The 24,669-nt window shown below is 41.1% G+C and overlaps 1 protein-coding gene across 11 annotated transcripts in view; it reads right to left on the bottom strand.

The window, feature by feature from the left end:
• NAV1 (neuron navigator 1) overlaps window positions 1-24,669 on the bottom strand; it is a 289,382-nt gene that overhangs the window by 100,275 nt on the left and 164,438 nt on the right. For all 11 annotated transcript variants that reach the window (XM_073615982.1, XM_073615983.1, XM_073615984.1 and 8 more), the window contains 6 exons: window positions 12,793-12,931; window positions 10,200-10,491; window positions 3,536-4,199; window positions 2,371-2,730; window positions 1,762-1,803; window positions 442-584 (listed from right to left, as the gene is read on the bottom strand). In XM_073615982.1, coding sequence (XP_073472083.1) covers window positions 442-584; window positions 1,762-1,803; window positions 2,371-2,730; window positions 3,536-4,199; window positions 10,200-10,491; window positions 12,793-12,931 — 1,640 coding nt within the window. The remainder of the gene's footprint in view (window positions 1-441; window positions 585-1,761; window positions 1,804-2,370; window positions 2,731-3,535; window positions 4,200-10,199; window positions 10,492-12,792; window positions 12,932-24,669) is intronic.

Here is a 24,669-nt window from a genome sequence, read left to right as displayed (position 1 = left end):
AGCCCCCTGCCCGCAGCAGCCCTTGTCTCTATCAACACCCTCATTCCCCAACCCCCCACTCTTCCTGACCTGCCAGGCTGCGTGCTCGGATAAGGGTCTGGTATGGATTTTGTTTTGTTTTTTTGTATTGCTGGCAATTTTTTTTTTCTTTCAGCTGTCAGCGGGAAAGCCCACTGACAGCTGCTAACTCAATTGTTTAAGGGTGTGGCAGCCAGTTTCCCATCCCCGCTCCAAACAACATATGGGACTGTGCGCTCGATGGGCAAACATCCCGCCGAACACACAGAAAATGTGGGTGTTCGGCGAACACCCGAATGGGCGATGTTTGGCCTGAACTTTTCCTCAGCCCAAACTGTTTCCCAACACTATTAGTGACCTTAACTAGGGGATGTTACACATTATAAAATGTAAATCTTAACACAAATCATAGTCCAAACTTACCCAAGCAAGCTAATGGAGGTTTGCCAACATTAGTTAGTGGGAGTGGTGGGGGTAGAGGTGATAAATCATCATTATCTTGAATTGCCCCAATTGTGTGTGAATGTCGCCTTTCCTTGGGTTCATCTTGAGAATGTGACTGGTACCTTAGAGAAAAGGAAACATTTCAAATGTATTGCAGTTTTAAGGTGTTCCCCAGTCAGAAATCTTGCACATCGTTTAAGGTACCCACAACTATATAATAGTAATCAGTCATGTGATAACATCTGGGATCTCTGAGCAGGTGATTTTGGGCTCAGGAGAAAACATTTAACACCAATACTAAGAAACAAGGGGTTATGCATTAAGAACAGGGTTATGTTATAGGTGTTATAGGTATATGTGTTTTGCGTTATGGCTAACTGTTGTCAGTGTTAGGCTAAAGGTAAGGAATTAATGCCAGATTAAGTTGTAAGGGTTTAGTTTAATTTTAGGTGTTCAACCAACACAAAACTGATATTTTACTTTTTGACAAATGCTAGAATAGAACCGTGTGGTAATACCTCTTGTAGGGTTCTGCTGCTGAGAAGACCATACTCAAGGTCTTTGGTCTGCCCAACTTATTTGCCATTATGAGGGGGTTCGCCTCTCCCTGGTGGATTTTTGCATCTGTTTTATATTAAGAAGAGAGAAGGAACCTGGAAACTCCCAACAAAGTTAGGAAATATGTCAAGCAGATTACACCGCTGATGTAGCCAAGATAGGCTGAATCAAACCACCATAAGCTATAACTTGATTAAACTTACCTTATACATTTCAAGAAGTAGGAGAGAAGAGGAATGAGTGTTAGGGTCAGCCTATGGTACAGGATCAGGATATGTAGGATAATAGTTATTTTCCCTTTGTTGGAGTTCTGAAGCTCAGTGGCAAAATCTGCCACTGCCATTTGCTTGGTGCTAAATAACAGAGGTTTGTATATGGTATAAGGACCTATCAGAGTTTTTACCTACAGCTCTCATGTCTTAACTATCTGCTAAACTGACCAATAAGAATCAGAAACTTTGTCTCTAGCTTTAGTGTTGGCAAGAAGAGGGGTCCCTCACTCATGGATCTGCAAGTGTTTCATCAGTTTTTTTCAAATATAACAAGAGCCAACAAGTGCTAAATGTTGCTGTCAAAGAAGAACTAAATGTGCATATGGATGTCCATCTGAGAATGGGAGGACGTAACCCTCCTTTTGCAGTGTTATTTTTTTTAATCAAATTAATTTGCCCAAAATATGGAAAGTTTTATATAATTCAAATGGATACCATCTCTAAAATGTCAAATGCAGTTAGTACATACCTCAGCCCTTTTTTGGGTAATGTGTTCCTATCCTGGATAGTGCTGTGTAAGAAAATTTAAAAAGTGATTATTAAGATTAATTTATTTTAATACCATAAACAAAAGCAGCATATCACTTTTTGGGCGCATAACTTAAGGAAACAAACTTATTGCTTCAACTTAATAATACCGAATGTAATCATTATGAGATATCTGTGTTTCTTCGAAAATTGTAAATAACACATACGTTAGTGCAGGGGTCAGAAGAAAATCACAGTACCCTATAGGAGCTGGAATAGCTTCAGGATGTAGATTTGTGAAAAGGGAGTGAGAACAGTAAAGGGCCTGTGTGGATGTGCTTTGGGCTTGTGTCAATGGCATTCATTTCTCAGTTTGAGAGAATTCTGAGATCAATCGGAATTAATTGACCTCCCGCTGACCTAAATTTGACCTGCATCAAGACGGTTTTACATTGCCATAAATTTGTTGAAGGAACAAAATCTCATCAACACAGCTCTTAAATGTGTGAGGTTTGAATTGTGGGTACATGGCTCTGCAATAGGGTTAAGGGGATACACTCTAAGCCCCTGCCACAAGAAGTAAGATATGACAGGGATTGATTAAACTCACCTGTCAGGTACAGGTGACTTGAGGGAAACATCATTCCACCCAGTGTCTGGAATTTGATCATCTCCATCTCCACTAAATTGTACAGGTGGGACACTGATAGAAAGTGGAAGTGACTCCATGCTACGGTGTAAGCCCGAGAGTTTAGGATACATCCTAAGATTATTTAGACCCTGAGAGAAGCTGGCAGAGTTGATATTCAGTATGGGAGCTGGACTTGGAGTGAGACAGGAAACGTTTGAGAGAAGTTCATGTTTGGTTGGTGCCACTTCCGTAGCAGAGGGTGTAAAATCTAGGCTGTTAGAGTTCACTTTATCCAGATTAGATAGTGTTGGAGTCTTCATGAAAGGTTTGGTTATTGCCCTAAAAAATAAGGAAAACAGTAAACAAAACAAAATAAAATATGTTTAGGGCCCTAACTAGCTACAAAAAAAATATCAAAGATACTTTTAGTTCACCTGTACAAAAGTTGGGTGCCAAAAGCAAACAAGGGGGGCATCAACATCATTAATCACCCCCAGCAATTCACACCTTCAAACATGTATCTCGAACAATGAACACCTGCCGCAGATGCCATGGCACCCTGGTGGATGGATTATGCAATGTAAAAAAAGGTTGGTCTCACAAAGTTTATTATTTTCTGTCATGCTCTTGGGCAATCAACATCTGCCTTGGCACATTGCATGTTACCATGCTGATTAGTGTCATGTTAACATAGTGTTATGATGACATACTGCTTGATATAATAGTAACCCATGTGGATATAAATGCTGGATATCTTTCTGATGCTAACAAAAACTGAAGAAGCTATTTGAATGAATGAGTAAACGTCCTCACTGTGGGGAAACTGGAAAAAGTCCAGTAGACAATAACTGACTAACTACTAGCTATACAATGATCTGAATAAGTGACAAACTTCACAGACTTAGGCTTGAATATGGCTGGTTAAAACATAAGATAAAAATATGCCATTACATTCCTTCCCTTTATTCCTAAATCCCTTAGATGCAAGAAATACTTTGTTTTATGAATATTCACACATCATTTTTTTTCTCACTTTTCTATCTTTCTTGAGCCTTTAAAGGTACTGAAAATAGTTTGAAATCTTAATAAAAGGTGTATAAGACTCTAAGTAGCTCAAGCACAGGCACCAGAAAATAATTCTTACCTGTGAGGTGTAGTTGGTGTGCCTTCTTTTACACCATTTACAGTTGGTTCTACAGGATTTGGCGCACTTGCCCGAGATTCTGTGTCTTGAGCTACAGCTTTGGCACGGGCCTTCTCTTTTTCACGATCTGTCTGGTTAACACCTAGTCGACCACTAGCAACTTTGGATGGCTCTTTCAAGCGAGAAGTAGGAGTCCCTGCCGTCTTTCCTTGTACTGGCACAAGGCTTGCCTCCACAGTACTACTAAGTGGCCGACTGGCGTTCCTGCCTCCAGTAACACTCATGGCACTAGATTTGGCAGGGCGTGGAAGACTGCGGTACTGTATGTTGGTGCGAGCAGTGGGTGAAAGAAAGCCAGGTTCTGCTGAACATGAAACATCCAAGCTTGTCTTCCGGTTCCCACTTACGGTGCCAGATGTGGGCTTCACAGGGATTCCTGAGGACTTTGGGGTTTTGCCTAATGTGGCAGAATTGCCAGTGAGAGGGGAAGATGGCGCAGCAGGCTTTTTGTAGCCAAAAGATGATGCAGGACGAGCAATGCCTGAGGGAGGTTTCTTAGCATCTGGTGAACGTGGATCTCGTCCAGCATCAGAAGATGACCGTTGCAGGCCAGCAGTTTTTAAGCTGAGTTTAGATTTGTCAGTTGCTTTCTGCTCTGGTTTACCTGCAAAGTATCAAAATAAACTCAGTTAACACCGCAAAACACTTTATTAAGTTAGCTAATGTTTACAGCAATACTATCTTTTTGCACTAACAGTTTACACAAAATACAGTGGGGACGGAAAGTATTCAGACCCCCTTAAATTTTTCACTCTTTGTTATATTGTAGTCATTTGCTAAAATCATTTAAGTTCATTTTTTTCCTCGTTATTGTACACACAGCACCCTGTATTGACAGAAAAACACAGAATTGTTGACATGTTTGCAGATTTATTAAAAAAGAAAAACTGAAATATCACATGGTCCTAAGTATTCAGACCCTTTGCTGTGACATTCATATTTAACTCAGGTGCTGTCCATTTCTTCTGATCATCCTTGAGATGGTTCTACACCTTCATTTGAGTCCAGCTGTGTTTAATTATACTGATTGGACTTGATTAGGAAAGCCATGCACCTGTCTATATAATACCTTACAGCTCACAGTGCATGTCAGAGCAAATGAGAATCATGAGATCAAAGGAACTGCCTGAAGAACTCAGAGACAGAATTGTGGCAAGGCACAGATCTGGCCAAGGTTACAAAAAAATTCTGCTGCACTTAAGGTTCCTAAGAGCACAGTGGCCTCCATAATCCTTAAATGGAAGACGTTTGGGACGACCAGAACCCTTCCTTGAGCTTGCTGTCTGGCCAAACTGAGCTATCGGGGGAGAAGAGCCTTGGTGAGAGAGGTAAAGAAGAACCCAAAGATCACTGTGGCTGAGCTCCAGAGATGCAGTCGGGAGATGGGAGAAAGTTGTAGAAAGTCAACCATCACTGCAGCCCTCCACCAGTCAGGGCTTTATGGCAGAGTGGCCCGACGGAAGCCTCTCCTCAGTGCAAGACACATGAAAGCCCACATGGAGTTTGCTAAAAAAACACCTGAAGGACTCCAAGATGGTGAGAAATAAGATTCTTTGGTCTGATGAGACCAAGATAGAACTTTTTGGCCTTAATTCTAAGCGGTATGTGTGGAGAAAACCAGGCACTGCTCATCACCTGTCCAATACAGTCCCAACAGTGAAGCATGGTGGTGGCAGCATCATGCTGTGGGGGTGTTTTACAGCTGCAGGGACAGGACGACTGGTTGCAATCGAGGGAAAGATGAATGCAGCCAAGTACAGGGATATCCTGGATGAAAACCTTCTCCAGAGTGCTCAGGACCTCAGACTGGGCCGAAGGTTTACCTTCCAACAAGACAATGACCCTAAGCACACAGCTAAAATAACAAAGGAGTGGCTTCACAACAACTCCGTGACTGTTCTTGAATGGCCCAGCCAGAGCCCTGACTTAAACCCAATTGAGCATCTCTGGAGGGACCTAAAAATGGCTGTCCACCAACGTTTACCATCCAGCCTGACAGAACTGGAGAGGATCTGCAAGGAGGAATTGCAGAGGATCCCCAAATCCAGGTGTGAAAAACTTGTTGCATCTTTTCCAAAAACACTCATGGCTGTATTAGATCAAAAGGGTGCTTCTACTAAATACTGAGCAAAGGGTCTGAATACTTAGGCCCATGTGATATTTCAGTTTTTCTTTTTTAATAAATCTGCAACAATGTCAACAATTCTGTGTTTTTCTGTCAATATGGGGTGCTGTGTGTACAATAATGAGGAAAAAAAATGAACTTAAATGATTTTAGCAAATGGCTGCAATATAACAAAGAGTGAAAAATTTAAGGGGGTCTGAATACTTTCCGTCTCCACTGTATATTTAAGCAGAGATGGGCACAGGACTCAGATATAATTTCCCCTATGCCCAGCAAGGCCAAGACTTTCGCGGAAACTTGAGTGTAATTTAGTGTTGTATGAAGAAATAAATGGTAATAAATAGCAAATAATGATTCCCACATTCACACGCAAGCTTCTGTCCCTTGTGAATTACGTGCAGGTGTTAATATGCGGTTGTGAGACATAACAAGTGGAAAATATATGTTTATGCTAGAAGATTTAAACCAAATATTTTCTGCATAGTGCTGTTTAAAGTGGTTGTAAAGTCAGAAGGTTTTTTTATCTTAATGCATTCTATGCATTAAGATAAAAAACCTTCTGTGTGCAGCAGCCTCCCCAGCACCCCCCTAATACTTTCCTGAACCCATCTCTCTGCAACGATGTCGACGACTGCCTCAGCCATCTGGGACTCTCCTTCCTGATTGGCTGAGACACAGCAGCAGCGCCACTGGCTCCCACTGCTGTCAATCAAAGTCAGTTAGCCAATCAGGAGAGGGATGGGGCAAGCAGAACCAGGTCTCTGTGTCAGAATGGGAGCTGTGGACTCGGCTTGGGTTCCCTTCATAGCAAGCTGCTTGCTCTAGGGGCACTCGACAGGAAGGAGGGGCAAGGAGAGCCAAAGACGGACCCGAGAAATGAAGGATCTGGGCTGCTCTGTGCAAAATATGTTTGTTATTTTTGGAGAAAAAAAATGAGACATTACTATCACTTTAAGTCTTCCAGCTGCTGCAGCTGCACAGTGAAAAATCCTTTCTGCAATTTGGAATATTGTTGCATTCATATTTTTTTTAAGTAGGTCAAAACAGACATTTTGTATAAAGAAAAATATTTAAATAGTTTAATAAATTTAGGGTAAATGTTTTTATTCGCCCAATGGGCTGAACAAAAAAACAGGAGCTCGGGAGGAGCCGCTGTACTAACTATTTGATGTTAGTACTGAGACCTCCCTGCTGAGTTATTGTGTTCTGACAGAGGGACAGCCCCCCATCCCCCAGAACACACCAGTCAGAGCTCGGAGCCATTAGATGCCGATCGGATGCTGGTTTTCCAGCATGCACGTTACACAAAAGCCAGTTGTTCGCCCGGCTTCTGTCGGACAGGCCGGTGTACACATGGACCGAATGTCAGCTGGTTTCTGTTTAACCTGCTGGTACCGGCTGATATTCGCCCCATGCGTACCAGGCTTTACTGTGGTGTTCTTTCCTTATCATTTTTTCTTGTTCTAGTTGTTAACAAAATTTTATAATTCTATTATGTGTTATAGATGATTGTTTGAAGAATGAGCAAATATCAGATCTCTCTTACATACAACCAAAGCATACTTTCCATGTCTACCATTACCAAAATACCACATACTGTATTATAAAGACTATATAATATGAACAGATAGAAAAATGAAAGAACATCATAGCAGGGACCAAATACAATAAAAGGCATTAAAAATAACACAGTGCACAACCCTAGAAATCAGCTTAAGAAATCTGCTCTTAAAGCATTGTCAGTATTGATGTGGGTATGCCATGTGCTCACTGTAACTAGATAATTGCTACCTGATAACTACCACAATCTGCTGTTTGTTTGGGAAAAGAAGAAATCAATGCAGAATAGTCTGTGTCCAGCTTAGAATGTGGAGGTTCTCAGAGGAAGAACATTTTTTTAGATTTAGATTTCAGCAAACAACATTAAAGGACCAAAGACACTTATGCATGTGTCTGCACGTTTGCCAAAGCACATTTTTTTTGGTGCATTTAGTTTTCAATGGGTCCTCAACCTGCCTTATTTTTTACATTGACTGTGTTGTTTATTATTTTCAATGTGGTGTGCTCAGAGACGGGTACATTTATTTACCACTGAAAATGAACAGCAACACACTGCAACATGCATACACTACCCATTGTTGTTCCATGTGTGAACACTGCCTAAATGTGACTAAATAGACAGACACGAGGTTAGGGATGGATACGCAGAATAATTTCTTCTGGATTGCTTTGTTGCCTTTGTACATGCAATACAGAAGGTTGGAGAATTGGGAAAGAGTTTAGCTCACATGCTTCATTTGCTCCTCCCACCTCCTCTTAATTACTGGCCACCAGGGCAAGAAAACAAGGAACCCTTTTAAGGATAACATCATGCAGACAGTCAGGTGGACACCCAAAGAAGGACCCCCGGAACTACACAGGAGAAAAGAGAACAGCGCCTGTGGCCATCACTTCAGGTAAGTAAAATGGGCATTTGGATAAGTTGTTTATTTTTATACCAGCAATTAGATAGAGGTCAGCGAGTGGGATGCTAATATAGTTTGGGCTTTAAAGGTTCACCTTTCTATAAAAAAAAAAAAAATTGCAGAAAAAAATGTCCATTTATTATTATTTTGATGGGAACCTGCAGAGCATTGCACCCACGATCAGTGAATCGTGGGTGCAATGTGAGACTCCTGCACACACTGCCTAGGGCTCTCTGCCCATATGTCTGTAAAGAGAGATACTATAAGCTGTGTGAATGAACTATAAGCGGGCTGATCGGTGCACTCGCAGTTGATTGATACTACAAGTCCATCTGACATGGTGCCAGACAGGACTTGTAGTTTATTCATTCACAGATTCCTGTGAATGAATGAATGACATAGCTGTGCGGGCAAAACCTTGCAGAGCCGTGCCGATTTTAAAATAGGATAGCGGGTGCGGGGAGAAGAACCTGGGTGAAGGTTAGGATGCTGCATAGTAATTATATACGGTAACTAAATACGGGTGTAACATTTAACATGTTACAAAAGATGAACCTATATTTTGAAGTATTATATTGGCCTAGCAATTTTCTTTCTAGTCTCCAGTTTTTTAGGCTTTAGATTGGCTAGCTCGGGAATAGGAGACTATAAATTAAAAAGATCAATGTGTAAAGCGTGGTAACCAAACATTATCTGTTCCTCTGATGGCTTCAAACCAATAACGATTCTTTGCTTACTGGATATTGCTATTCTGGCTAATGACCTAGTAATTTATCCTAGAGACCAAACTGAAGACATCTTACTAAACCATTTTTTCCACTAAACATAGAGGGCAAAACACAATACAGTTAAAAAAACATCCTCAAACAGAAACAAAAACATAGTCAAACAGAAACAAAAACATCCTCAAACAGAAAACTAGTTTCCTAAACATGACTATTTAATCCCCTTGTTCTAGCTCCCTTATAGAAGTTTTAACACCCCCCCCCCCCCCCCAAAAAAAAAAACATTTTTTATATTCCAGGTTACCAATTCTTATGCAGAGTACACGCGATCGGATTTTCCGATGGGAAATGTTGGATGTGAGCTTGTTGACTGAAAGTCCTACCGTGTGTATGCTCCATCGGACATTTGTTGTTGGACTTTCTGCCAACAAATGTTGGCTAGCAGGTTCTCAAATTTTATGCCAACAAAACTTTGTTGTCAGAATTTCCGATCGTGTGTACACAAGTCCGTCGCACAAAAGTTCACGCATGCTCAGAATCAAGGACGAGCCGGAAGCGCTCGGTCTTGTAAAGCTAGCGTTCATAATGGAGCTATCACGTACGTCTTGTACGTCACTACGTTTAATTGTTGTCCAACATTTGTGTGACCGTGTGTGTGCAAGACAAGTTGGAGCCAACACCTTTTGAACAAAAATCCACGGTTTTGTTGTCGGAAAGTCCGATCATGTGTATAAGGAATTAGAAGGGGGGGTGCATTCATTTTCTTTTTTAGGCTTTCTTTCTCCTATTTTCATCTGGTGATCCAGCTAGCAAGTCTGTTTTTCAAAAGTTCAAGCTCTGCAGCAGAATGTATCAGTTTACACGGATGAGATGAACTATTTAACACTGGCAGGGGTGGTTAAAACGATCAGCTTTTATTTATTCATGTAAAACCTTTATTCCAAAAAGGAAAAGAACTGTTTGCTATAACTGATTTTTAAAGTGTGAGCTGGAGTTTGGCTTCAGTTAGTTATCTGCTAATATATTTAACACTCCCCTCCCCCCACACTGATGATGCTGCTGCCTGTTGTGCCTCCTGGGCTCATTCCTCCAGAGTTGTGTCTCACTAATACTGGAGGTGTGTTACTAGCCAGATCACCAGGTGAAAACTGAGGGAAAAAGCCAAAGAAAAGAAAATGGATTTAGCCACCACATCTAATAATTGGTAAGCTGCAATATTTAACACTTTTGTCTTGGGGTTAAATACAGCTTTCAATAAATAGATAAATATATTTGTAAGAATTTATTACCTCCACCTCCTCCTTTTTGGGTGGTTGTTGCAGTGGGAGTGTGGGTAATTGGGGAAGTTACACCAACAGGTGGATTTTTTCCTTTACGCAGTGGCTGGCCAAGGGTTACAGGCTTTTTTGTCTCGGACTTTTGGACATCATCACTCTTTTCCCGCCGCCATCGAGATGATCCATGATCTGACTTTAGGCTGCCACTATCATACTCCATCCTGCGTGGTCCCCGTTCTTCTGATTCACTATGCCAGCTCAGTCCACTTTCTGCTAATGAGCGTTTTTCAGAATCTGTGCGAAGCTATACAAAAAATCCAGAGAAAAATAATGAAAATTAGTATTAAACATAGGCTTCTATGAACTACACTAAGAAATCTTCAGCATCCTTTAAAAAATAACCCATAAACAGCATCTTAGAGTATTCCTCTTCACCTCACTTCACTAAATGTGTATGCAAGGCTGACCAAGTCCACGTTTAGGACTCCACCAACCCACTGATATGCCCTTACATTATGCAAAACCTACGCTTTTAATTTCTTAGCTGATATTAGGGTTACATACCAATACAACTTTTTTTAAGACCGAGTACAAGTACCAATACTTTTTTTAATGTCATGTGACAGTGGACTGTGTAAGGCCCCTTTCACACTGGAGCGGTTTTCAGGCGGTATTGCGCTAAAAATACCGCCTGAAAACCGCCCCTAAACAGCCTCCGCTGTTTGTTCAGTGTGAAAGCCCGAGGGCTTTCACACTGAAGCGGTGCACAGGCAGGGCGGTGAAAAAAGTCCTGCAAACCGCTTTTTTGGAGCGGTGAAGGAGCGGTGTATTCACCGCTCCTGCCCATTGAAATCAATGGGACAGCGCGGCTATACCGCGGTAATACCGCGGCTATAGCCGCGCTGTACGAGCGGATTTAACCCTTTTTCGGCCGCCAGCGGGGGTTAAAACCGAACCGCTAGCGGCCGAATACCGCTGCAAGAACGACGGTACAGCAGCGCTAAAAATAGCGCTGTTGTACCGCCGATGCCCCCACCGCCCCAGTGTGAAAGGGGCCTTAGTGTTTTTTTTTTTACAATTTTATTTTTTACAAATTATATATACATTTTTGTTTTGTTTTTTCACAATACTTTCTTTTTTTTTGGGGGGGGGGGGGGGGGGTGGATGGCATCAGTGTTTTTATTTTTACCTTTTAAATATTTAATACAATTTTTAATTTTTTTTTATTATTATTATTATAATTTTTTTATCAGCCCTGTTGGTGAGATTTCAGGCGTCTAAACAACCCCTGATATCTCCCCTCTGAGACAGAGAAAGGGACTGAGGACACATATCTCAATCCCTTTCTCTGCAGCCTCAGCTGCACTGAAAATGAATGGACAGGAGACAGAGACTCTTCTCTATTCATAAACTAAGACATCGTAAATACAGATTACAATGCTCAGTTATGTGAATGGACAGAGGCAGTGCCCACTGACTCTGTGCATTCAGAAAAGGAAAAAGCCGGTAAATGACAGATTTACCGGCTCCTTTCTCCGCTCCCCATCCTGACAGATCTGGGACAGGGGGGACTGGAGGAGGATAGGGGGTGACCGGAGGAGCACGGAGGACATGGCGGGGGACTGGAGGAGTAGATAGGACATGGTGGGGGACGAGGGGCAGGGAGGACATGGCGGGTGACCGGAGGAGCACAGACGACATAGCGGGGGACCGGAGAAGCATGGAGAGGGGGACACGGAGGAGGACACAGGGAACAGTCAGGGGTGATCGGTGTGGTGGTGGGGCGAGTTGCAAGCACCAATCTCCCTGTATAGATTTCAATAAAGCAGCTGAAAGCTGCAGGGAGCAGAAGCAGCTGTTAGCTGCTTTATTGAAATCTATACGGGGAGATCGGTGCTTGTAACTCCCCCCACGATCACCCCTAACTGCCCAGGTATCCGGTGAAGCATCAGAGCATTTGCAGGAGTACAAGTACTCCTGCAAATGGTCAGTATCTAGCTGATATCATGCCAGCTTCTGATTCATATACATGTGACACCCATATCCCATCAACAATTCTTGCGCTGGCATGAATGGGCAAATCAGGGGACAGAGCTGCCACTCTAATTATGATTGCAGGTAGAGTGATTGATTAGGACAGAACAGTGTATAATGATATATATTGATAAAGGAAGTGTCTCTGAAATGATGGTAAAAGAGACACTGCCACTTTAGTTGTCTGTCCAGCAACCAAATAAAATGTAAACTTAAAGTGTACCTTTACCAAGACAAATATGGGGGCCAGCTACTATGTTAAACCACCGATTGCAGTGCAATCTGAGCCACTGTTCTGGAACAACTATGCAGATCAGAAAAGTCGGGGTGACATGCTTTTTGTGGGCTACAGTAACGGAGGATCAGCACGATGGCCAGGGAAATTACATTTGCAGAAAACAGAAAAGGAAGCCGTCCAACAACATGTCTTTAAAATCTAAAAGTACAGTAGAAACCAATATAGATAAATAATTACATAGAATACTCTTTGTTTCATGATTCGCAGGACATGTACATTGTGAATATACACTGCTACCAAACAGTTTTTCCTCTTTTCCCATTTGTTACTTACAGCAATGGTGGAGCTCCGTCTGGATGTGGTGGGTGTGGAGGGAAGGGAAGTAAGTGAAGAGCTTGCGTTGCACTCTTCCGAACTGAGATTCCCTGATGCATCACTCAGGCCACTGCTTATAGAGCTGCTCTCGTCCCAGCTGTTGATATAAAATTAAACATTATGTAGCTTTGCATGGTGGCTATTTGTGCAATTGATTACACTACTGATACAATTTTCAGATAATAGCATGTGTTTCAAGCATGGAAAAAACGTGTGGATGGCCCTGACTCCATTTTGGGTGCAATGCTTCTCCTGCACCCAAGCAGCACAGTCACTTTATTTGCACCCTCTCTTACTGTAGGACATAGAATCACACTGTGCAACTGAATGTTCTGTTGTTCCCAACCAAGCACATCCTGGACTGTGTTGTAATTACTTAAACCGATCTGTACGGCTAAGTTCACACTGGCATTAAAAGCAGGCATTTGAGAGGTGTTAAAAACGCTCCTTAGACACCTATGCACAAGATACAATAGACAGCACACAGTGCTGTTCACACTATCAGAACATGAAACGTTAGCGTTCCTTCAAAGTTGAAGCCTCATGTCAAGTCAGGAGGAGTTTGAGGCCTTTCAAGGAAACGCCTCGCAAGTGCTCTGGCAGGCAGTTGCGGGGCAGTAAGATTAGTTAATTTACTGTAATAGAACAGACATTTGTGGAGTGGTTTTACTGCGTCTTAACGTTCATTAAGCGCTTCAAAACTGCCCATAGGGCATTTGAGGAGCATTTTTAACTTGTCGTAAAGGCTTGTAAAATGTCAGTCTAATGCCCATACTAAAGCTCATTAACATGAGTCTAACGTCCATACTATTACTAACACTATAGGAGCATTTGTTAAAGGGGTTGTAAAGGTTGGCGTTTTTTCACCTTAATGCATCCTATTCATTAAGGTGAAAAAACATCTGACAATACCGGCCCCCCCAGCCCCCCCCCCCCCCCCCGTTTTACTTACCTGAGCCCCTAAACCTGCTGCGCTCGCCCCCGATGTCCTCTTCGCCACTCAGCCTGGCCGTTGATTGGCTAGAGTGAATAGATTGAAAGCAGCGCAGCCATTGGCTCACGCTGCTGTCAATCACATCCAATGACGCGGCGCACGAGGGCCGAGTGATACAGTGAGCGGCGATAGCTGCCGGCTGCCCGCAAGAACTCAATACCATGCGAGAGAGATCGCATGAAGGTGGTTAGTTCTTGCGGGGAGGAGCTGAGACAGCCGCCTAGGGACCCCAGAAGACCAAGTTCAGGGACACTCTGTGCAAAACGAGCTGCACAGTGGAGGTAAGTATAACATGTTTGTTATTTAAAAAAAAAATTTTTTTTCCTTTACAACCCCTTTAAGCGTTAGAAATGTAGTCAAGTGTGAACAAGCCCTTTGAGCTTTTCATAAATGGCAAGGAATCCAAAGCGTTTTGTCAACCTTTTCATCCTTATATGTTAATATTTGTTCAATACTGTATTATTGTTGGGTTTTGCGTTTGTATGTATTATGGGCACCAGTAATTGGATGTGAAAGGTGATACAACCAAAATCAATAATCATAATGAGGCAATTCTAAAAAATCAAACCTAAAAGTGTATTGCTATATAATTTTTAAGAAACGTGAAGGTACAGAATTAGCTAGAAACAAAATTACAATCAAAACTGTATACTACTGTGCCTGACAAATGTATTTAACAATCTAGAATATGTCCTATGTTGACACGCAGCACTTTTTAGTCACCCTGCTGTGGCCAGTAAGTTCAATTCAAAATCTTGCACTTGGCTATTTATTTACATTTTACTTTTTTTGTACATTTTGTTGATATGTTGTTTCATGCAAGGACTCTCTATATGAGATACAGTACAGCATTTTCATTAAAGTATAACTAACGGCAAAACATTTTGTTTAGTTTTGGATAGAGTGGAGAGAGATTAGAACACCTGTCAGCTTTTATTGTTAAAGTGAAAGTAAAAGAAAATCAAATTTTGGGTTGTCCCCAGAAAAGTAATAGAGGGGAAATCTTCCAATGAGTTCTGGTGATGTAGGGGTCCTCAAGGAATTCCCTTTATTTGCAGGGATTTCCTCTCTCTTCTTGTTTGGCTATGGGGCAGGAAGTGAAGGGAAATCTCCACAATAGGACAAAGATGCCAAAAAATCTGACAGGGGTTATAATCCTCCTGTGCTCTATTAAAATGACAAAAACGTTTTGCCTATAGTTTTACTTTAATACAATCATAATTTCTGAATCAGCATATCTAAGAGATGTGTGACTATTCCACATTAAAGTGTATCTAAACCCAAAAACAAAAATGAAATATACTGCAGTATACCAGTCCCTAGATGTAGTAGCTGCTTTGGTTTTCTCTTTCTCATGCTTTTTTCCTGTAGATCACACCTCCTGCCCCTTCTTGTCTTTACTCATTGAGCCATGGTTTTCATACATACTTGACTTTGAGAATGTCTTCCTTTGTTCATCTTCATCAGTCATGGTAAATTGATGGAACTAGTAGTTTTCACAATTAATTAGGTTCATTATGGAAAGTGACAAGGACACTTTGGGGTTGATTTACTAATACCGGAGAGTGCAAAATCTGGTGCAGATGTGCATGGTAGCCAATCAGCCTCTAACTTCAGCTTGTTCAATTCAGCTTTGATAAAAAAAAAAAAAAACCTGGTAGCTGATCAGTTACTTTGCAGAACTGCACCAGATTTTTCACTCTCCAATTTTAGTAAATCAACCCCTGTATTTCTAGCAAGATCGACAAGTATTGTCTGTGCTTGCTGAAGTTCTTAGCCTGAAAAGTGAAAACAAATGCAGCCACCTTATCTAAATACTGTAAGCAGCAATATATTGGATTTTTGTTTTTGAGATTCATATGGATCTATGGATGATCCATGGTATTTTCAATCAATTTATTTAGTTTTTTGCAAAGCAAATCTATCAGATGTGTATGTGTATGGCTGGCTATATATTTCAATTAACTGGAAAAAAATCCAACACAGACATTATGGCTGTATAAACATATTATGTATTAACATAGTACCCAGTCAGGAAAGCAATCTTATTTTATATCTGCAGGGCTAGCTTACAATCACACTTCAAAATATATATATTTTTTATGACAGTATCTCTTTGGTTACAAACAGAAGAAATGAAAATGTCTGCCACTGAGTAATGAGTTAGAAGCAGCTGGAATTCCCAGTAGAGGCAGGTCCACTATTGAACTATTTGAAACCGTAACTTTCAAAACATGCCCTGGCCAGCTGTCCAGACAGCTGCTCTATTTGCCTGTGACAACCATAAGAATGGTTGGGAGACTGATGACATAATTCACTACAACTTTTATCCATAATATAAACAATGATGATGTCACAACTGAAGTAGAACAGGTAAATCAGGAACAGAAGGAGCCAGTTTTGTTTATTTTTGTAAAGAGAAGAGCTGAAGACAGATTCCAAGACATTAGGCATAATGTATAAAAATGCCCTGTGTTAGTCTAGATTTATTTAGGTGTTTAGTAATATTTTCAGATAAAGTGTACACAGATGTTGGCAAACAGATGTTGGCACACAGCCCCCTGAACAGTGGAATACAAGTAGAAATTGTACCTGGCTTTTTGGGTACCTTGCTGCTAAGGCATTATTGTTCTAGTAATATTGCCATCTAACACTCTCCTTATCATTGTTACCAACTGCAGATCCTGGTGAGAATGATGGCAGCAATCACAAGGCTACTAATCAAAGGCTAACACAATATTGTACACAGGCTGTAGCAGGTGTCCCCACTTAAAGATTTATTGGTGACAATGTTCAATGGGGCAAACGATGGTGAACCCTGACAGCAATAAAAATCTCTGGTTTCAACTCTTCCCAAATCTATCCAAAATTAGGAAAATACAATTTTGGATGGAGTTTTCCTTTGAATTAAATAGTAAACAGTTCTAGGATTACTGTCATATAATCCTATGTGGCAACAAGAAGACTGGGATTAGGACTGGCCCAGTGCAAGATGCCCACCTACCCGCTTTTTCAGGACAAGTAGATATTTGCTTATGTGTAGCTTAAAGAGACTGTTCACATTTCAAATATGCAATGATAAGGAAGAAAAATGTTAATTTGTTGCTATGGTTTATGGTTACTAAAACCTGACTCTATTGGTACTTGCTGGTAATCACTACTGAGTGCAGAAATCCCAGTGGAAAAGCACAGTAAACAGGTTATACATTCCATGTATAGTCTGATACATAACTCAGCCCTATCTCCTGCCTGTGCCTCCTTTGACACCATGCAATAATTTCAATGGGCTGTCCTGACCCTTTTCAAATATTGTGCTGCACCAAAATACATTGTACTTTATTACTATGCATTTTGACATGTGAAATAGCAAGATGTGTGGCGGTGCCATTAAGAATTAGTTGGCTCTGTCGTGCGTCTGCAGAATGGCATTGTGTTTTTGTGCCTTGCAAGAAAGCATTTGATTTTGCACCAATTCCGCAACACAAGTGTGAAGGTACTCTGTAGGAAGCAAGATAACACAAGGTAATGGTGCGTTCCTTCCTAGTTAGCACTTTCCCTGTCTTTCAATGGAAGGGAGTTATGGCCAATAACACGGTGCAAATTTCTTTCCTGTAAGCACGGAAAGAATTTATTTTCTGCAAAAACGGGTTGCTGGAAAGAAATTCGCTCAAATTCCCCCATCAACACAGACAGTGTTGACAGGGGAATCCCTCCTGCCATGCTTCTGCCATGAGAAGACAGTGATTATTGCTAGCAGCTATGTCAGCCGCTAGCGATCATCTCATGTAAGAGCCAGCAGGCTAGTTGTACCCAAGTTGAACGATTAATCAACTTGGTACATTCAGCCTGCCCATACATTGTTCGAGTCTCAGCCGGTCTCCGCTGAACCAGCCTGAGATTCGAACTGTCTATGGGCCGGCCTAAGGCAATGGGATAACAGAATGCATCATGGGAGCAGAACTGCTTGATTAAATTCTTTACAGTGCCATTTTGTTGCTAAGAGCTGATGTGCAGAAAGCAAAGGGGCTGAGTAGTAGCATTGGCATTGTCCCCTAAATATGTTCCTGGGTACATATTTAGACTTGTAGTATGGGGCTAAAACGGTGTTTCCAGGCCAGCTCAGTCTGCAATCACACACTCCCACCACACAAATTGCATATTGAACACTATCTATGCCCTCCCCATAAACACTGCACACTGACCCCAATTACAGTCTGGAGGTTCAGCACTCAAGAGTGTAGCTCAGTTCAGCAGCAGTCTCTACCTCCTCCTAACTCTGCAAAAGCAAAGTTTCTTATTACTTCCCATTGTGCAGCCCAGCATTGGGCTTCACACATCATTCTCTATCCTGTATCTACACCAGCAGTAATGTGTCCCGTCAGTACACAGAGCATTCTAGCTATTCTGACAGCAACATAGCATGTGCATTAACCCATCAGACATTGCAGTGTGTGTGCATTAACCTTTCAGTAATCTACAGCGCTAACCCATCAGTCCCCTTACTTATTAGCATCAACCCTTCAATGACCTGTCTGCAGTGCATGTGATCTGCTTCAAGAGCACATGCATCAACCCCTCACTTCTCAGCCTTTTGGCTAGATCAAGTGTAGTAATAATCTGTTAATAATCTGTGTAATCTGTTCTTATCAGTGTCCAGCAGGGGTGCTCCACACTTTATCTGGTTCTTATGGATAGGATGATTGTTGTATAGTGCCCTTGCTGGTATTATGGGGGTTCTGAGGTACCTTACCAATGGGTAAGGAAACTGAAAAGAGCATGCACCACTTAAGGTGTGGGTTGAAAGTACATTACTGGCGTGTAGAGTTACAAGGGGCCAAGTGCGTCCTGATTTGAACTGTGCTACCTGGTCAAGTCATGGGCTGGGAAGGCAGGGAGCCCATGGTGTCAAGCATTCCCCAGGAGTGGCACCCTGGGAGGGTTTCTAGTTTCATTATGGGTTTGAGACCTCACTGTGAAAATGAGCACTTTGCCAGGACACCCTTGCCTTTTTCTGGCACTACGTACTGTACGTACTGTAGATGTACTGGGCCTTTTGGCTGAGACTGGGGCAAGGTTTTTTACCAAGCTGCAAGGCCTAGCCATTATTTATAAGCATATTTATTTTTCTCTTCACGTGTGTCACCTGCGCTTATGTTTGTGTTACCTTTTCACTGGAGGGTGTGGGGTCCTTGGGCCTACCCTGAAGTCTAAAGGGAGGATGTGTGGCCATTAGGTTCCTTTCGCCCCTGCCTAGGGGAGTCTCTCTTCAGGAGAGTTTCTCACCTAGTTCTCAGTGGTCAGCTGCAGCTGATCATGAGGAGAGGGGTCTGCCAGTCCTTTTGGGTGGGTGGGCCTGTGTGTGCCTTACCCCCATCAGGAGCCTTGCGCCCCAGGGGGTCAGATAGGGGTCCTACTTCTTCAGGAGGTGGAAGAGAAATACACCCTAAGTGCACTTTTTTGTGTGTGTTCACATGCACTTTCTTTGTTCACTTACGGGTGTTTAATGTTTGCACACCCCCCACCAGCTTAAAAAAAACATGCATCAACTCCTAAGTGTAAGCACGTTAACTACTTAGTGATTTGTCCTCAGCATATAAGCATGTCCACTTAGCACTCAGCCCCCACTCAGGTATGAGTGTGAGTTCATTAACCCCTTTGTGACCTGTCCTCAGCATATAAGAAATAACCTCTCAGAACCCAGCACTCAGGCAGGTTAACCTGTCAGGTCCCAGTCCTCTGGGCATATGTGATAACCCTTCAACACTCAATCTACAGTCCATGTGCATTATCCTCATAGTCCCCAGGCACTCCTCTTCTTCTGCACATACTGCCCGCTGTAATACCCTCCACACTCCCATCCTGCATATACTGTTGCACACCTCTTTAGAATTGTTTGCTCCATCCCCAATATCCCCAACCTTTCCTGCTCTGGAACGGGTAAACTTTTGCTAATGTTTAATAAAAATATGACAGTGTTAAATGGTGTGCTTGTTAATTATAATGTCTTACAGTTTGCGGGTCTTTCATGAAGAAATTCCAAAGGTTCACAAAGTTTTTCTCACAAATGTACATATGTTTATTATTTGAGGATACAGAACTGGTTCTCTCTGATGACACTTAATTGAACAATGCCACACAAAAGAACACAGAAACACCCTTAGGTTTAAGTTCAGTCTCTTTAATCAACCAGAAAAATGTCCCAAAAAACAATAGTGGCTTAGGGGACTTTAATTGTGGCACAAATTATTTTATATTGATAACAATGACTCAGAGTTTAAACAGTTCATTAAACCAGAATTTGTTTTGCCAAAAAAATTTTGCATGTTTATTAGCAAAGCCATAAAATATGTATAAAATCATTAGAAGTTTTACTAAGCACCTAATACTATATGGTAAATGGGACAAACATCTCTAGGTACTGTGATATCTAAGCACTGACACTTGTACTCCCTTAAGAATTGTTCACCCAGTTTATATACTGCACATTGTACAACTGTTATAGTGTACTGCTTTATGGTTTTATATATATTTTATGGCTTTGCTAATAAAAATGTAATGTATTTTGTACAATATGTCTGTTGTTATGCATTGTTTAGATCCTGAGGTATACTAATCTAAATAAACACATCTATGACATTTAAATTATCCACTTTGGGTGTCAGTCTTACTAGGTATGCAACATTCTTGATTCTTTTATTCAAAGCTTTCTACATTGTCTTGATCATGAACCATGAGCTGTAGAGAAATTCATTTTTAACAGGGGTTCCCTGAAAACCAATAGCTAATTTCAAGAGTTCCCCTGAGGTAAAACAGTTGAGAAAGGCTGGTATATAGCAGCGGTGGCCCGTCCATATGGGGCGCAGGGACACCGCCCCCCTAATCCATGTGCCCAGCCCCAAATTTACATGCAGGGTGCCGGATGCATGGATCCCAATGGGGTTTTTTCTTTTTTTTTAGAAGCACATGATTATATTATTAGAGCCTGATGGTTTTATTGGCTTCAAAAGAGGGTGGGAGCAGTGTGTTACAATAGCGAATAAATGTCCTCCTGACTCTCTTCCCGGTCAATACCGGCTCAGGAAGCGGGTCCTGAGACTCGACTGGCCGAGAGGAGAAGCGATCCTATTGGCCGCTGAGGAGGAGCAGGGAGGAGATGCAGAGGAAGCCGCATCGTCATGAAGCAGAGGAAGGAGGATATGCAGGGTGAAGCCGCCGCCTGCCGCAAACCCGCGACCTAGATGGGGTAAGTGTGGGGACAGATCGATCAACCTACAGTTGCCCCCCAAAAAATATTCCACAGGCCGCCACTGGTATATAGTACACAATCACTGTATGTTTTTTACACAGCGAGGGGGATTTACCAAAACTGGTTCACTCAGAATCTTGTGCAGCTGTGCATTGTAGCCAATTAGCTTCTAGCTTCAGCTTGTTCAATTAAGCTCTGACAATAAAACCTGGAAGCTGATTGGTTTATATGCAGAGCTGCACCAGGTTTTGCACTCTCCAGTTTTAGTATATCTCCCCAAATGTGTCACTAAGGCTACCTAAACATTAAGTGGTTCTATATTTGATGCAGCATATTATAGCAATGAAAGTCTTTTATGATCAGTGTTTGATCATTTCCTTTACCAGCACACAATTATTGTTGTAACAACCCCGTTGGTATGCATCACTCCACAATAGCACTGAGGACAGGAAGGAACCATAGTCACCTACAGGATTAAGTTGCTTATGAATAGGATAACATTGCTAACTGTACAAAGTTATATATTAAATGTCTGGGGAGCACATAGTCTATCCTCATGAGAAAACTACTCTAATCCTAGAAGTCAGGTAACCAATTAGTTAAAAAGCTACAGTTGTCACCTGTGTTTTATGCTTTATCTATAGAAAAAGAAAATATATGACTATATGCTAACGGCAAGACTGAATTGCTTAGCTTGTGGATACTTTATTCATTTCCTTCTGCTTTATCAGAATTTTACACAGTTATGCAGGAGGTGAATTGTTTAAAAAGGCAATAAGTGATATATTACTGCTCATTTACTCATGTATGGTCTATTTCCGTGAACACAGCAGCAGCTATGGCAGAGAAATTGTCATCCATTTGTGTTTTGTCTTCAAGTATGAATTGCTTTTGCCACTTTGGGACCGGTTTATGGGATGGAGATTTCAAAACAAGTGAGTTGCCTCAGGTGGTATCCATGCTGAGAAAATAATCCTAGAATCACGTCTGCATGAACATGCTTGGGCTCTCCTTCACCCCCCTTTATTATTGATATGGTTTCCAATTAATGTGTCCCAGTTTCTCCATATATGATAATTGGGAAAGGAGTTTTCCTATTTTACTATATCTGTCTTTTTACACAATGTCCCTTGATTTGTACTAATTTTACACGGTTAGGATTGCTCCTAAGCCCAGATAATTTTTCCTATTTTTCCTTTCACAAAAGCTAGCAGAAAAATGGGTTGCCATGGACAAAAACTTCATTTTCCTTTTCTTCAGTTCCTATACTTGAGGTCCAGGGCTTCAGAATAAGACATGGTATTTTTGCAGAACTTTATAACTAAATTATGGGATCTATTTAAATCTAGAAGAAATACCTAATAATTGGGAGAAATAAATAATCCAAATAAAACCAACAGCAGGAAGTAGATTTATCCTTTACATTCTACTGAAACATGTGTTCATTATAAGTTCACAGATATGCATCTTTAGCATTTGACCTAAACCCTCTTAAAAGATTAAACGCATCTTTAGTTACAAGTGACAAGCGAAAGTATAATATGGCTGAAGGCTTCTGCTGAAGCATAGACTGGGATTTGAATGACAAGGCAAGGAATACATAATGAGATAATCCCTGAAAAGCTAGACATTAGCTAGGAAAAAGAAAAAAAATACCATGAAATGGGATTGACATTGAATCCATTAAGAACAGTGAGCATAATCACCATAGCACCAAAATAGCCTAAAAAACATCAATACATTGTTAAAAGCCAAGGTTTTTACTTGTGAAAGATAGGAAGTCAAGATCCTGGTGTGGTGCCACCTGTTGCACAATATGCAGTACACAAAACAAACAATATTACTTTAATGAGGATTAAAAACTAAATAAAGCTTTGTTCTCTTGCATGTAGTGTCACCACAGGAGGTGCTGGGGGTGCATTTGTTTCAGAAAGGAATGCCATGAAGTTCAAACAGAGAGCATGGCACTGGTTGGAAAAACTGTGGACTATGCATAGTATGTGTCACCTAGGTTTCTCACATACATATTGGTAAGGGGCTTCAGGCCTGATAACTGATATAGAGAAATTAAACTTGGTGTTCTCTCAGAATCTGAATAAGTCATGTTCTCAGTCCTGCAGCCCAGAGCCTTTGGGTGGGAATAAGTCTTAATTTATAAGGCCAGGTTTTTCCTGGTAGCCAGACTTTGTTACTAGTTTCACCGGTACACAGGCCTTTATATATATGTGAGCTGACTGATGTTTAGTGCTTTCTATCTATAATTCCCTCTGCTGAGAGAGCCTGCTGCTTTGAGAAAAGGCTGAATGATGGCAGGCAGAACAGTATGAACTCGCTGCATAAAGTCCTGCATTGAAACTATGTTGTGCCCTTGTCTTGTTACATAGTTATGTAGTTAGTCTTGTTCAAAAAATACACAAGTCCTTCCAGTTCAACCAATAAAAGAAAAAAGAAAGTACACAAAAAACGTACAAAATCCTATACACACAGTTGATCCAGCGGAAGGCAAAAAACCCCAGCAAAGCATGATCCAATTTGATCCAGCAGGGGAAAGGAATCCTTCCTGATCCCCCAAGAGGCAATCGGATATTCCCTGGATCAACTTTACCTAATAAATTTTAGTATCTAGTTATATTCTGTACATTTAGGAAATAATCCAGTCCTTTTTTAAAGCAATCTACTGAGCTGGACAGAACAGGCTCTTGAGGGAGTCTATTCCACATTTTCACAGCTCTTACTGTGAAGAAACCTTTCCGTATTTGGAGATTAAATCTCTTCCTCTAGACGTAAAGAAGGCCCCCTTGTCCTCTGTGATGAACTTAAAGTGAATAACTTAACACCAAGTTCACAATATGGACCACTTATGTGTTTATACATGTTGATCATACCCCCCTTAATCTCCTCTAGTGAATGATTCTCAGGCAATTCTCTTTACAATATACTACATATTGTATATAGTATAGTGGGGTGAAATCTTCCTAGACAGTTGAGACAATTTTGTCAATGTCAATTTTGAGTGTAGTGGCTCAAAATTTCCACTTTACCTCTTGAATATTTTCCTACCTTTTTGGCACTGTGTTATTTTAACTGACAATTGCACGGCCATGCAACACCATACACAAACAAAATTTATATAATGTTTCCCCCCACATATAGAGCTTTCTTTTGGTGGTATTTAATCACCACTAGGTTTTTTATTTTTTGCGCTATAAAGGAAAGAAAAAAATTGAAAAAATAAAAACCCAAATTTTTTTACTTTCTGCTACAAAACACACCCAATAAAAAAAATGTAAAAAAAAATCTAATTTTTTCATAAATTTAGGCCAATATGTATTCTGCTACATATTGTTGGTAAAAAAATCTCAATAAGCATATATTGATTAGTTTGTGCAAAGTTATAGCGTCTACAAAATATGGGATAAATACTGGAATTTTTATTTTATTTGTTTATTTCTTTTTATACTAGTAATGGTGGTGATCAGCGACTTATAGCAAGATTGTGATAGTTTGGCGAGCAGTCTGACACTAACTGACACTCTGTGGGAACCAGTGACACTAATACAGTGATCAGTGCTAAAAATATACACTGTCACTGTAC

This window comes from Aquarana catesbeiana, linkage group LG02 (genome assembly GCF_042186555.1).
Source record: "Aquarana catesbeiana isolate 2022-GZ linkage group LG02, ASM4218655v1, whole genome shotgun sequence".
Classification (NCBI taxonomy): domain Eukaryota; kingdom Metazoa; phylum Chordata; class Amphibia; order Anura; family Ranidae; genus Aquarana; species Aquarana catesbeiana.
Note: the sequence above shows the minus strand (reverse complement) of the source record. Positions and strands in the feature narration are given on the sequence as shown.